The following is a 15,232-nucleotide window of genomic DNA, read 5'->3' as shown; positions in this document are numbered from 1 at the left end:
GATAGCATAACACCTGGGAATGCCTTGCATTTTATTTCTGGGGTTATATCTTTCAAACACAGTTTATCTGGCACAATGCACAGGAAAATGATGGGATGTGTTTTGTAACATTACACAGGAAATCCTGGTATTGTCTTCTCTCAGTAGCAGTGAATCATGCCAGTCAGCTGTGGCATGGTGTCACGGGACAATGAGAAAGCCCAGCTTAGTGGCCCCTGTGAGAAGCTGCATGGGAAGCTGCTTCATGAGCTGTGTCTACTGGAGAGGGAGTAAAGGGAGAAGGAGGGAAAGGTTTATTTATTTGCTCCCAAGATTCCTCCTCTGAGGTCTGCATGGTAGAAATTGCAAAACTGCAAGTGGGATTAATAATTCCATAGAAGACATGACTGTAGGTACAATAAGGGAGGGCAAGTGAGCCCATTATCTTGTCTGGCTGACTATGAAAGATTTTTGCTCCAAGGCATCTGCTGTAATTGAAGATTTGGTTGGTTAAGCTATAGAATACTTTAGGATACAAGTGATGTGTGCTGTCATTGCTATGCACGCTTATGTTTCCTTTCTCCTATTCTCCTGAGCTGAATAGAATATAACCTTCAGATCAGTAATCAATGTGTGAATAATATGGGCCTACATTTCAAGGGAAAAATGGTATGAGTTGAAATGCAAAACTTCAGATCTTCCTGCTAGTTCCTTTCTGCTCTGCTTCCTCCAGCAACAAAAGTAATGGTAGGTCTTGATTGTTTGGAATTGCTCCAAAGCACTAAAATCCAGAAGAAAAAAAAAATAAAACCAACCAACCAAACATTACACACATCATCAGGTACAGCCCTTGCTTATTGAAATGCAGAGGGGACCAGGGGACTTGATTAGGCAAATTTTGTGAGACAAGTATGTCACCCTGGTTTTGAAGACTTTTCTAAGCCTTCTGTAATGTTCTTCATATTGGAGTCAGAAATTTTACCTTATCACACTTTCTACTATAAACACTGGCCATGTTTTGCTAACTCTTTCTTTGTTTACATATTTCTAGGTGGGAGGAGAAAGGTGATTGACAGTTGGCTTGACCAATGTGTATTGAGAGGTGGAATTCCATCCTCCAATCCACAGGCCCCATAGGAAATGTATAAAACTGAGTTTTGTAAATAAACTGGTCCCTTTTTCCTGCTTCGCTCACCAGCGTGTCCTCGTGTGGTTCTTTCTGTGTCCACTGTGACACAAGTATACAGCCAAGCTCCTGAAAAGCTGCAACATTATCAGGAAGATGCCTTTATTAACAGAATAAACACTCAGTCCTCCTGCAGATTGTTATCCAGATTGAATGGCACTTCATTCTTATCAAGATACTTCTTCATAACATGGGAATCTCAGGTAGTGTGATCCTTCATGCAAACACCATGCAGCTTAAAGCCTGATTCCTATAATGCAAAGTAGCCTGCAGCCGTTCTGGACACACACCGCAGTGAAAGGTGGGCAATAAACCATCAGTTCTTTCCTAAACACCAGCAGCTAGTAGGGTTTCTGTGACAAGCTTTTTCACCTCTCCACATTGCTGGTAGCCCTGGGAGAGCATGGAAAAGGTTTTTGATCACTAGGAAGTTCTCCCATTGGCAGAAAACCTGCAGACACAGAGGTGGCAGCCTGGCATGCTGATGCCTTCCTGAAAGTAATCACTCAGTCTGGTGAAGAAGAGCAACTTCCTACTTTATCTCCCCATCCATAAGAGCAGCAAGGTTGCAAAAGGCAGCAGCAGCACAGCACATGGGTTTGTGTGCACAGATTGAGCAGAGCACTGCGCTCAGACAGCTTCTTGCTTGCAAAGTTGTACTACTTCATCTTTCATAATCTTTTAGGAGAGGTTAAAAACTATCCATTTAGCATTAAGGAGATGTAAAAGATCTGAATGCTCATGGAGGTAGAGACATTTATGATCTCATGTCTTTGAGGAAGTCTTACTTGATGCAGGTTGGAAGGGAAAGCAGTCACAAAGCAAGCCCCAAACCAGCCAAGGTGTCCTAAGCAATATTTCCAGGGTGTCCATCTCAGGCAGATCTGTTTGCAACCTGGGCCAGGCTTATGTCAAAAGTGTGATTTGATACACATTTAGCTTTAACAGCAGAAGTAGAATTCCTCAAACCTCAAGGTGCAGAATAAAAAATACCACTTTTTTTTAAGTATCGTCCAATCCACTCTTCAGTGCCTCTGGTAAATTCGGCAGGGACTCTTACAATTTCTAGGCAGAATTGTGGCTTTTCCTTAGGCTTCCCTGGATAGCCTCTATACTGCTGTGTGTATTTGAAGAGTATTCATTGGTATGATCTGAGAAAGGCTTTAAAGAAGGAATGTATTTCAGGGTATCTCTAGAAATGGTTCCTCTATGAAATGCTTTTGCTTGAGAGAACAAATCAAAGTAATGAAATAAATTTTGGAGTAATAATATATCCTATACAGTAATATTAAACATCTTTACTTTCATTGTCCAAAGGATTGTCTGGAGACGGTTATCCTCAGTATGTCCAAATGTATAGGTTGGTTATTGCAGTGTTCATATATAGAAGTAGTGGTTTCAAACTTCAGTGTGTTTAAAACCCTGTATGGGAATGAATCTAGGAAGCTTTCACCACTGTAACCAAGTAACAAGAAGATAAAAGGATTTGAGGTATTTTTAAATGTCAGATTTCAGACACAAAGTGTATTACTGTGATTTGATCTTCAGACTGCCTAGCCTCTCCTGTTCTATCGACAACTCCATTCACCTTGGAGATAGCTATAAGCTATTGATTCAGGGTCTCTCAAATCCAAATTATGACATTTAAGTCTAGGTATGTAAATCATTCATTTAAACACTATCAAAAATGAAATTTTGAAGATTTTTTTAATTTTAAGGGCTAAAAAAAAAAGCACTGTACAAGCAGTTTAAAACATGACAGAATCATCAGCCAAATATTTTTTTCATATTTGCTTAGGTAAATAGCAGATAAATGTCAAATGTGCAAGGGCCACCTAGATCTCTTACATTTAAAAAGAGCTGTTCTAGATTGTCACTTCAAGGGACTTAGCGTAGCTGATGTGTCTTCTGTTTCTCAAAATATAGATGCAGGTAGTTTGGATAAGAATGAGGCTTTGTGCTGTCTGAAGCATGACTCCAAGCAAACATGATCATTTCCAGGTTCTTACACTGACATGAAAGATCTTTTCCTGCACCCAATAACCCAAATATCACAGTGTGCTTAAGGATGCTGCTGACATTTTCAAAGACCACCCAAAGTGTTGCCTTTCTGATTGCAGATATGCTCTGGGTCTCTATGGGACTCCCTGTATTTTCCTTTCCAGCTCTCTTGCATCTCTTCCACTTGTTTTCATTCTGCCTCTTGTCAAGTCATTGGAGTCCAGTTTTGTTATTAGCAAATACCATATTGTCATAGCTGGAATAAGTGCTTGACTTTTAAAGGTAGCCTAAACATATACAATATTTAAAATTTGAAGTTCACTTGTCACCACAATTATTAAGATCTTAAAATGTTAATAATTTGATTTTTAATGTAATTGCCTCTTAGCTGAAGACAAGGCTTGTGTGTTCATCCAGTGCTAGGTCAGGTTCAGTGAACTAGTTTATTTTATCCTGCTCACAGCACATCAGCAGAGGGTTTAAACAGATTAGTTAAAGCCATTCCTTATGATCTAATTAAAAAATAATTTCTTAAAAGAAAAGACAAATATTTTAATATTTCATTTTGATGTTTTCTTAATGCAAACTTTTGGTGTTTGACTTACTTCTTTGTGTCCAAAAAGTCTGAAAATGCACTTTGAAATAGTAATTGAGCCTAATAACTGTTTTCATCTCAGTCTTGGAAAAAAACCAAAGTCAAACTAAAGTGTTTGTTTCAATTGTTTTCTTTCTCCTGCTAAGCAGGAGAACAGTTATTTACATGGCTTGTTAACCAGAGGGCTTCTCAAGCAAGGGTCAACTGACAAGTGACACTGGAGGAACTGTTCAGTGAGGTGAGAGTTGAGGGAGAAGACATCTAAGAAGTATGCAGTGGTTGAAAGGGCATATTCTAAGCTTTCCATTTTTGGTTAATCGAGGTATCCTGTACTGATTCAGAAAAATGCCACTTTTGTCACAGCTTATCCAGAAGGGCTGGGGCTTCCAGGTGTGCTCTATGTTGGGCTCTGCTGTCTGAAAGTTAATGATGAAACTACTGCTGATTTTGGACATTGGGGTTTCCTGATTTTGTGTGAAATTATTGGTTAATTTCAGATAAGAGAGGAGCTCCTGATTTACTTACATACTGCTTGGGACCTGCAACTCAAGTCCTCGAGTGGTATGCATTTAATCATAAATTCTGCTCATAAAGCCACAATATCACTTCTGAGTGCTGCCAGTGTTGTAGGCGACAGTGTGAAGAAAAGTGTACATTTAGGAAGGAATACTGTCTCTCCATCCTATGGCAGTCCTGTGCATCACAGCTGATCTGTGGATCTTGGAGGAAACTTTGGAAGCACAGGCAGTCAGAAAGACACATTTCCCAGGGCAAATGGAGGATGGGGAGTGCAGAGCTGTCCCAGTGGAGGGGAGCACATCAAAGCCTGCTCAGTTCTTCTGCAGACTCCACAAGCTGTTCCTGCTCTTTCTTTTGGCTTATAGTAATGAAAGCAAGAGGGAAATTAAGTCCAGGGTGTTCATGTGGCCATGAAGTACTGAATTTATTATAAAGCTTAGTAACTGTCATTTTTCGAGTAATTTTCTAAAAGATGGCTGGAATGTAGGTAGTGCACAGGAACCAATGTACCTTGAAAGTACATTTCTTTGTTTTAATAAGGCTGGCAGTGTACCGTGACTCACCATAATGAATTAATTTGGTGTTTACCATAACAGCAGTGAGCTTAATTAACTCATCATATTTATGCAACTGTCTGTAGATGTTCTCTTGTCATTTGGGATTTATAAATAGGTACTAATACTTTTATCACCGTTTTCTCCTGAGCAGGAAAGTTCTTCACAGTGAAAGGCCATTAAAGTTCACTTCTATTTTTCTATATAAAAAGTAATCAGATCTTTAATAACTTGATTTTTATCTTTATGTAGGTTTCTGAGTTGTTGGTATGTACTCAGCAAAGCTGTTCAGCTTGAACAAAACTATTGTAGAGTCATCCTTACCAAATTCCACCAGTCATATAATAAATACAGTTAATATCTCATTTTACTGCAGATGCCGTTTCATTTAAGGTTAGCCTTCTGCATTTTAAAGAGTATCCATGTAAGTTCAACAGATTTAAGTAAAAAGAAGTTCTCTAAATTGAACAAAGTGATAATAATTTATGGGATCCAAGTGATGGCTGCTACATCTTTGGAAGGTAATGGTTTGTCACTGAACAAAACAGAAGGTCAGCTGCTTCCTCTCTTTTAATAGTTTGATATGCAAATCCTTAATGCTGAACAGCAGCTCTGGTTTACTACTGCTTCTTCTGTCATCTCTAGAAGGCAAGATGCTTATCCTTGTTTCTGTGCACTGTCTTCCTACTGACAGCAGTGTGGTGCTGAGCACTGCTGAAGGGCATAGCAGAAGGTGACCAGCTGCGTGCCCCTGTGGGCCTCCAGTTAGCTGGGCTTAAATCTGCTTGGAGTCCCTACCATAAAACAGGGTGTGCAGCTGGACCCACGGGCACTCTTTTGCTGGGTTAAGTGGTGGAAATGGGTGCAAAGGGAGCACTGCTTCATCTAATCTGGCAGCATTTGGCTGGAACACAAAATTTCCTCTCATGGAACCCATGATTGGCAGCTTATTAAAAAGCTGGCTTTAAAAAAAAATCCACATGGAGAAACAGAAAAAAGTCGCTTCAGAACCAAAAATTCTCACAGATATAAAGATCTGTAGTCTAAGGAAGGGCTGGTATATCTATATATGTAGATCTAATGATCTCTACTTCCAGGTGCTTTGCTCATTTTGCAAGCTCTCCCAACATTACTTCATCCACTCAGGACCAGGCACTGGTAGTGCTCCCCTCTTTCTTCCACCTCAGAGCAATGACTCCTTCCCTACACCTTCCTACATGTCCTTTTTATGGCTGAAATATGATGCTATAAATCTTATAAATATGATTTATGGCATCAAAGTCAAGGTTTTGAGTATCTGTTGGTGATACGAACAGAACGGGATGGAGCTAGCCTGGGCTTGCCCGAAATCCAGCGGCTGAGCCAGAGAGCGGCAGCTGTGGTAGTTTCCACAGAGATGCTTTTAGCTAGCCAGATGCTACAGGCGGCAGAGCTGGGCATGTGGCGACAAGCCCAGACTTGTCCAGAGCCCCGGCGGAAGCAAGTTGAAGCCGCCTTTTGCAGAGGGTCCACTCTTCCTCAGGTATCCCTCTGCCAGAGAGGCTTTTAGATAAATGGTGAAGGAAGGAGAAGGTTTTGTTGGGGGGTTTCAATCCAGAGCTTTATTGGAGCCCACAGGGCCTCCGAATACAGCAACAGCCCCACCAGAACTCCCCGGGCTACGTGGTCCCTGTAGGTTTTATCGGGAAGAGGGGAGATGGGAAGGGGCAGGAAACTCACCAACCAGGCAGGGGAGGGGGGATCTCAAGGGAAGAAGGACACCTGGATAGCCCAATACCCTCCAGAGGGAGGGGGGGACGGGACTCACTCGACACCCCTTTTGGAATTCCCCCAGGATAAGGGGAAGGTCCTTTTTGGTAACAGACAGGGCTCTGGAGACTGACAGGGGTCTGGGTGGGAAGAGGAGGAAAGATTGACACAGTTGGGAGGAGAAACCCAGGGGAAGAACCAGGGGTTCAGGAATAAACCATAAAAACACACTGCAACAAGTATCAATGTGTGTTTCCTGACAGACCTCAAGGATGAGGGCAAAATATGAAAACTCACCAGGTCTCAGTGAAACAGTGAGGTACCACTGGTGGGAGAGGAGATGAAAAGGACTCCAAGTCTCCTACTTGCCTCTCTCCATTCTTATTTCCTGCTTCCTTCCCCATGAGGAAGCAAGCCAGGCTAAGCAGCAGCCATCCCTCTCTGGCACCACAGCCCCGAGCCAGCCTTCCAGGTGGCACCAGTGAAAGCTGCTCTGCTGCCGAGAGAGGAGCCTGCTTTGCCAAAACTTAGAGCTTGCTCAGGGAGATGCAACAGGAGCTAGCATCACTCCAGTTATTGCCGTGAATAAGAAAGATTTAGGCAGTTGCTTCACTGAAATTAAAAAAACACAAACACTCTTTGTGGGTCCCTACCTGTCTACTTTGATAATTGAAGGCTGCTTACAAATCAGCTTAGTTTTATATCTTGCTTTAAGAGGAGAACGAAATTCTGCCGACTTTGTACTAGACTTTTGATAGAAAAGTTCCAGTGAGAAGGTTTTGCCTGAGGAATGATTTTTGGCTCGCCCCTGCAGAAGTTACCAGAGGTCTTGTCACTGCCTGATCCCATCTGCAAGCACTGAGTGCTCCCAAAGGCGACCCATGTGAGCCCCCTGGGAGCCAGCACAAGGGCTGGGACCTTGGCTCAGGCTCCTGAGGCAGAGCCCACCAAGGTACACAACTATAGCATTTTTATCTTTATTATTTACATTTTTTCCCTCCCTTCAACAGTGGGCATTCATTACATTGGCTCTGCAAATCTGCTCTCTGCAGCAGTCTGATCTGCTGACAAGAGCCAAGCACCTCATCACATCCTTTTCCTTATCAGTGCCAGTGGGGGAGTTATCCCTCTGGACAACATGTTCTTGGTGCAGGAAGCTGATATTCAGTGACCTTTGACATCCCAGAACATGCATTGGCATTTCCAATATTGTTGTAAATGGCCTCATATCTTCTGCTCACTACTGATAGCTGAGAATGAAATTAGATCAAAAAAGGTGTTGTCACAGAGGTCTCAATTTCAGAGCATTTGTGACACCTTGCTATCATATTAAGTTGAGGGGGGTTATCCGTGGGTATTTTGGAGGAGTAATTCCATTTCACTGCCAGCAGCAAAGTATGTAGTTACCAAGTGGAATCCAGCCCTATTCCCATTGATTCATTAGGATTTTTTCACATCCCTGTTAGACTTGGAAACCACAGGCAGCTTAGTTTTCTGTGTTTATATCCACAAGACATCACTTGGCACTGTGAATTCAGAGCCAAATCAGTTAAAATGCACACAGCCATTTTGTTTTGTGCAGCTCAATAAATTTATGTCATTGCTTTGAAAAATGTAACTCTAACACTGCTTACTAAAGAAAAATATATTTAAGACCTGCACTCTATCCATAAGCAAGTTTTAGAGGTCATGTTTTTTGGACAAATCAGATTATTTCAATATATAGGCTTCTTTTGTGAGCTTTTAAAGTCTATGGTATTTCAAAACATCAGGAACTCATGCACCCTGCTTAATAATTTCCACTGCCTTATGTCTCACAGTACTATTCTGTACTAATAAGCACGTTCAAAAGAGCCAAGGCCATTGAGGAAAAAGTTCAGTTGTAGAAATCTGGGACTAGGAAGGAGAGGCACTTGCTGGAATTATAGCATTAGAACATCATTATCGTTCAGAGCATTTAGTTAATTCCTTATTACTTTAGTCATTTATTACATTTTAAAATCAAATAAGCTGATTGTAGTGTCTGCCACCCAACAGGTACATCTGATTAGCGTATCTGGGAATCCACCAGGAACTGAGGCAAATCCATGTATTTTTTGTGGAAAGAGTGCCATCGTGTGGGGGCCTCCTTGCAGCACACAGGGATAGCAGTGCCCGTGTGGCGGCGCGCCTGCTTGCAAGGAACCTCCCTTCCTCCTTTGTTTTTTCCTGGAATTTCCATTAAAGCCCAATTTTCGTTTCTGAAAATGAGCTACAAAGATAGGAACTTTCATGTCTGGGAACAGGTTAGAAGTGTTAAATCTCCTTAATATGTTAACTATTATTTTGATTCCACAAACAGGTGAATTCTGAAATGAAGTGTTTCTGAAGCCTAACAGAATCAGGATCTCCCTCTTTCTCTGTGTGCCATTAATATAATTGGATATTAGTGCTCTCATCATTTCTCTCAATATATATTTTATCCCTCAACATCTGTTTGCAGCTCCAGTTTTACAAGGCTTCATTATAAGCTTTCCACTTCTTGAGCTCTCCCATGTAATGACACCATTACTATCCCAAATTTTTTCTCCCATATTTTATGTTTTCCTTTAAAGAATTGAACTTATATGTTACATCCATAAAGAAAATTGCCAATAATTACCAAGGGTACAATTAGGAATAAGTCTCCATTAAGGAACAAGCCAAAGCTCAGTGTCTATGCAAATGCATTTTGTTAAAAAGATGTCTTGTGTAATCAGGAATTATGCTGACAAGTGAAGAATCATTTAATTAACGAGAACAGAGCAATCATTTGGATGGTTCATTCTATTCCTGACTGAATAAAAGAGAGAAAATAGCCCTGGTCAGGGATTAGAGCCACTGCTGGAAGAAATAAACCCTATGGGTGTTGTTCTGTTACTGCCTTGGGTAAATAGTACAGTAATTCCTAAATATAAAACCACATATGTTTGGATTAGGTGGTGAAAATTAATTGACTATTACTCCAGAAGAATTTATACAAAAGGGTTCTGTTTATGCTGGCTGTTTGCTCCTGCTAACCTCTCAGAATGGAATATTTGGGCCAAAATACTCACCTAAATCCTAGTACAGGATTCCATGGCAGTGAAAACCAGAATTATGGTGAGTTCTTTCCATAAGGACTGTATACCATGATCACGGGTAGTGTATGGACCCTGTTTGCAGTTGCAGAGTAATCTGGTCTCCAGTTCAGCCATTTGTTTAGAGCAGGTCAATTTGCTCTGGGTCTTTCTCACTGGGTCTTTGAATTTCACTGGGGGTGGTGATGCCATAAATTCTCTGTTCCATTGTTTGACCTCTCCGATTCTCCTCATATTTGGTTGGAATTTCTTATCTACCAGTTTATCCCAGTTGCATCTCCTCCTGTCACTGGGTCTAACCTGAGCTTCTCTGCACAATCCCAGCAGGCAGCTGCAGGCAGCAATGGCAGCAGTCCTGCCTGTGTTCCAGTCCCTGCAAAGCTCATCTGAACATGGGTGGCTCATAACAGCTATTCAGTCTCTTGCAACAAAACAGAGAATACTCCCATCCTTGAGATATCCCTGCTCCATCAGAAAGCTTCAGGATGAGCCTTCCCTAAGTTGTCTCTAGGTTTGGGAGAAGTCAAAATGTAGTCCAGGCAACTCTGACCTTGAATACCTTTCTCCAGGGTGGGACCTTGAGCAATGTACTGTCAGCAGGCACTGCACAGAATTTGTCCCATTTCTTACAAATGCAAAGCTACGATAACAAAGTGATTCTGGCATCTCTAAGGACACATGTATCACTTTTGATCTGTTCCTTTAGAGCACTGTTCCCTCTGGAACAGCGCAGGGGTGAACAAACTGTTCTCCTCTGAACAGGTCATGATCCCAGCTACCAGACATACCACTAGGTGGGAACTGGGACCTCCCTCCAGACCTGTGCTGGGATTTCAGCCACTGGTGGCTGTGTCAAGACTCCAATTCCTGGCAAAACCACAGCACAAATATGTGGTCATTTGGATATGCCATAGCAAATTAAGTGGCCTTGTGGACACAACTACCTGTTGAAACAGCATCAGAGACTGTCACCTCTGTACAGAGCAGCTGCCCTGTGGTCCCCAGGTGCATTCCAGCTCCCTTTAGAGGCTGATGTAGACCACTGCACTGAGCTGTTGTGGTAGCCCTGAGACAGTGGGACAGCTTTCCTTCCTCCTACAGTGCACTACAGTCTCTCTAGTAGCAACATCCCAGATCTCTGCTGGTTTGTGTGCACTTGGACTATTTTGCATGCTGTGTCAAATGATTGCAGTAGTAATTGTTTCACTTCCAACACTGAAATGAAAAATAAATTTATTACATGAAGGAAAACTTTTCTGTTGTTTTATTCTTTTTAGGTGTAATCATTGAAATTTTTATCTTGGATAAGCAGAGGCACCCAGCTGTTACTTTAGTCATTTCTGGATGCTTAAAAAAAACCAAAAAAAAACCCCAAAAAACCCCACTCTCCTCAGAAATAAATGGAGTAAATATGAAAATATTCTTCCAAACAAAATTCTCATTTCTCAAACATTTCTTCCCACAAGAAGTCTAGTTAAATAGATTGTCCTTGCAAGCTGCCCAGTAAATATTTGGTCGTGGGCTGGGTATGTAGGTCCAAGGAAAAGTGAATTCCACAGCAAGGAACCTTCCTATGGGATCATTTATCATCAGGTTGCATTCTGACATTAAGCAAGACTGGTTTAGTTCATCAATGACTGCAGCAAGATGGCTTTCTCTCTCTCCAAAGCAGCAAATGTAGGTAACCTGATAAAGATCAGTTTACAACAATGTTGTGTGTAATGTGCTAAATCTGAAATGTATATTCCTTATGATTTTTTTAATTGAAATGTCCCTTCTCCAATGATTAGAATGCAAAATGTTGACAGATATCTAATGGACTATGAAAATCAGTTGACTTAGACTGGTAAAAGCTGATTGAGACAATACAGTATATGAAACAAAGCATTTTCACTGAGGTTGTTAAAAGAAGGAAAGAGAGATTTGTGTGTGCTTTGCTGTATCTGGAGTGAAACGTAGATATCCATATGCTCAGTCTAACAGGCAAGCCCATACCCAAACTTTCTTTTCTGGCTAAATCAGTCTGAGCAGGTTCATCTGCTGTTTGGCTTTCCAAGACATGTGGGAAGGTTGCAGGCAGTCAGATTTACACCCTCACGCCCTCAGGTGCCGCTACCCCACTGTAACCTCTGACTCTGTGCTTTCTCCCCAAGGATTCTAGAGCTGCAGCAGAATGGCGACATGGACGTACTGAAGCATAAGTGGTGGCCGAAGAACAGTCAGTGTGATCTTTACTCATCTGTGGATACCAAACAGAAAGGAGGTGCCCTGGACATAAAAAGTTTTTCAGGTGTTTTCTGCATCCTCGCTGCAGGGATTGTCCTATCCTGTTTCATTGCAATGTTGGAAATGTGGTGGAATAAAAGGAAAGGCTCCCAAGTTCCATCAAAAGAGGTATTAGATCCTCCATTTCTCCTGGGGAATTTTCATGCACCCTAAAGATTGCTGCCTTGACTTTATAGCACTAGAGAGGGTGGGGAATCAAATTCAAAGATACTTCATTAGCTTCCTGATTTTTTAAGGTAAATGATGTTCCTCAAAATCTTTCTAGCTATTCTTTCTAGAAAAGCTTGAATAAAAATAAATATATATTGATGATGTATAAATATGCAACTATTCTTAGTAAAACACAATTGTTACTTGTAGAATAGTACATTATTAATACATCAATATTTAGTTCATTTTTCCCATTGGTGACAGCTAATTCTCACTAGGTGTCTTGGCTTCTTCTTGAAAATACATCCCCTAAGATCAGTGGCTGAGTCTTTTAAAATACATTTGCAAAATTAACCCTTTTAATCAGCTGTTAGCTTCTTGAATAAGCTTGTCCCCATTTTCAGAAACATTAAGCTCCTGAGACTTCCATGAGCTTCAGTTCTTATTTCACCTGAAGTCCAGGGAAGCAAGACTACATTAGATTTTTTTCAGGTTCAGGCCAGACTTATTTCTGAAACCTGCTACAGGCTTGTTTCAGAAAATCTTGTACAGATGCCACAGAGAAATATGTTATTTTACACCTGAGATGAGTTTGCTTCTATGCCTGCATGTGTAATGCTTTCCTTCCTATCGTAATCTACCTGTCCCTCTATCAGCCATCTGAGCCTTGTGCAACTTTACACGAAATTTCTTATATTCATAATTAAGTTCTTACCTCTAGAAAATGTTAAAAAGAAATTAGGGACAAAATGATTTATTAAAATATCTTTGGAAGCAACACCCAAAGCTGAGCCTAAATATGAGCTTTAATGTAGCACTATCAAATATAGCTTTTCTGTCTGTGTAGCTTAGGCACATCTGTGTAGCTTGTGGGGTATTGCTGTTAATTTGTGTGCAGCGGTCTTGACTTCTCTGCACTTTCTCCATTGTGTTTATTCCTGCTAATCTAATGCTGTCTAATCAGGCAGGATTTATTACACCACCTAATTAGACAACATTGGCACTGATGTTAAAATACATTTAATCTTTTCTTGCCTGTTTTAATTCCCAAGGTTTTTTTTTCTTTTTTTTTTTCTTTTTTTCTTTTTTCTCTTTCTTTTTTGTTCAAGATCTGGACCAGACCATTATTAAAAGGAAAAAAAAAAGGAATCTCTAGTCTTTAAACTGGGTTTCTCAGGAATGGAAACCATGTAGTTTCACCTGGTAAATTATTTTAAAACCCTAAAATTTACTTGATTGTTGTTTACCCAAAGTTTCAGAACTTCATACTTTATATTTATCTGGTGAAAAACATGAAAATCAATAACAAAGGAAAAGAAAAAAACACCAACAGATATTTTACACAAGTATGAAATTTTCTATTTCCGTTTTCAAATGCTGAAAAATTCAAGTGTGTACTTTCCACAAATGGTATAATTTGGCCTCCTTGATATTTATTATACGGTCATTAGCTTAGCACTTAAACGCTTATCTCAATGTTAAATTGAAAAGCTTGGCTCAAAACTGAATTTAACGTGGACGTATGTGCTGAATGTCCCCATTATCCTGGATGTGGGGGTCATTCAGCAAAGAAATACATCTTAACTAACTTTCTTAAAGTTCATTTTAGCTTCCGTGAAATCCATTGGCTCTTCCAGGCCACTAGTCCAGAATCGGGGGTCAGATTGGGCGAGTTTGTGGTCAGCAAGCCAACCCTTTTTCCTGGTGGCTGCCATCTTGTGCTCCAGAATGCAAGCATTTATACTGAAACAAAAATTGTCTAATGGTTGCGAAGATAACATTTCAATTGTGTGCCAGAAGTAATCCATTCACTGATGTCTGAGTCTGCAGACAGCCTTAAACAGTAGCTCTGAGAGAAGTATGAACCACCCCAGTAATCTCAATGGGATGTTGACTCTGAAGCCTGATGATAATTTAAATGTGAAAACTGCTGAATATTTCACTACTGATCACACAAGAGAGAAGAGGAAAGATCATATTATGGAGATATGCACAATCTTACTGTGAGTGGGTCTCATTTTGGTATATCAGTTGGGTGGAGATTGGGTTGTGGGCTAAGCATGGGAGATGATCACCACATATATTTTCACTGGTCTGACCCTAGCCCCAAATGCATCTCTGTAAAAGAAAGAGGACTATTTTGAGTTACTCTTAGAGGCTCAGAAACTATGAAATTCCAATCTTTTCCCGACTGGCATTTTAAATTACAAAGTATTTCTATGTTTGTGGGGGTTTTTTTTAAATTAAAAACAAACAAACAAAAACAAACCAGAAAAAAGGAAAAAAGGGGAAAATATTTAGGACTATCCCTCGGAGACATAGTCATGACTTGCACACGCTAATCAAGCCTCTGTATATTTCTTTAGCTTCTGATGTGACCCCAGTTCTCCTGCATCCATATGCAGCTCCAAATTTTTTTAGGAGATAGAGTTTGGTGAATGCGTTTGGATTTGATGTCACCTGTGTGGTTGTTATGTGCATCCATGTCTATGTCCACCTGTGAATGAATGATAGAAAGCTGAGTCCAAGAAATGAGCACTCCATTTTTTCCTTCCCATGATGAGCTCAAACCAAAGCCCTTGTGGTCAGTGATCATCCAGTCCTTGGGAGATCCCTGATGCTCTGTTCCTTTCCCCTTTTTCCCTGGTTTGTGTCCCTGTGCCTGCCCTCGGAGGGTGCAGTCCTGGAGGGAAGCTGTCCTCTCAGTCTCCTTCCATTCGGGCTCTGTGTTCGGCACAGTGCCAGGGCAAATGTTCAGTGATCTATTCTGCTAAATAGATGAACTCCTGCAGTTTATTCTAGGTGTGGACTTTTTCAGAGTGCTTGACTTCATTCCTAGAGAAAAGAGGGATCTCAAGCCCATTCGATATACTAGGAGTTTGCCATTGATTCAGGGAACTCTGGATCAAGCCAGTCAATGAATTTCAGTAATCAAGGCTGGAAGTCATCAGTGCACATCTATTGGCTGCCTAATTATCCTCTGTGAGGTCCTAGAGTGTGAGATATTTCTAGTGGCCTGGAAGTCAGTAAATTTCACAGACATTAAGGTAAATTTTAAGGTTAGTTGAAATTGATTTTTTGTTCTGAATGAGCTGCCCTACTTAGACTGAGGGAA

At 40.8% G+C, this 15,232-nt stretch overlaps 1 protein-coding gene and 1 long non-coding RNA gene across 2 annotated transcripts in view; one reads left to right on the top strand and one right to left on the bottom strand.

Moving 5' to 3' along the window:
* Positions 1 to 15,232, bottom strand: part of LOC134563453 (uncharacterized) — a 468,018-nt gene that overhangs the window by 394,788 nt on the left and 57,998 nt on the right. The gene's annotated exons all lie outside the window — the stretch shown is intronic.
* LOC134563452 (glutamate receptor ionotropic, delta-2-like) overlaps positions 1 to 15,232 on the top strand; it is an 845,768-nt gene that overhangs the window by 826,442 nt on the left and 4,094 nt on the right. Inside the window, exon 15 of the mRNA XM_063421373.1 lies at positions 11,835 to 12,075. Coding sequence (XP_063277443.1) covers positions 11,835 to 12,075 — 241 coding nt within the window. The remainder of the gene's footprint in view (positions 1 to 11,834; positions 12,076 to 15,232) is intronic.

The sequence above is a fragment of the Prinia subflava genome, chromosome W (genome assembly GCF_021018805.1).
Source record: "Prinia subflava isolate CZ2003 ecotype Zambia chromosome W, Cam_Psub_1.2, whole genome shotgun sequence".
In the NCBI taxonomy this organism is placed as follows: Eukaryota; Metazoa; Chordata; class Aves; order Passeriformes; family Cisticolidae; genus Prinia; species Prinia subflava.
The sequence above is the reverse complement of the archived record's forward strand: the minus strand, read 5'-3'. Positions and strand labels throughout refer to the sequence as shown.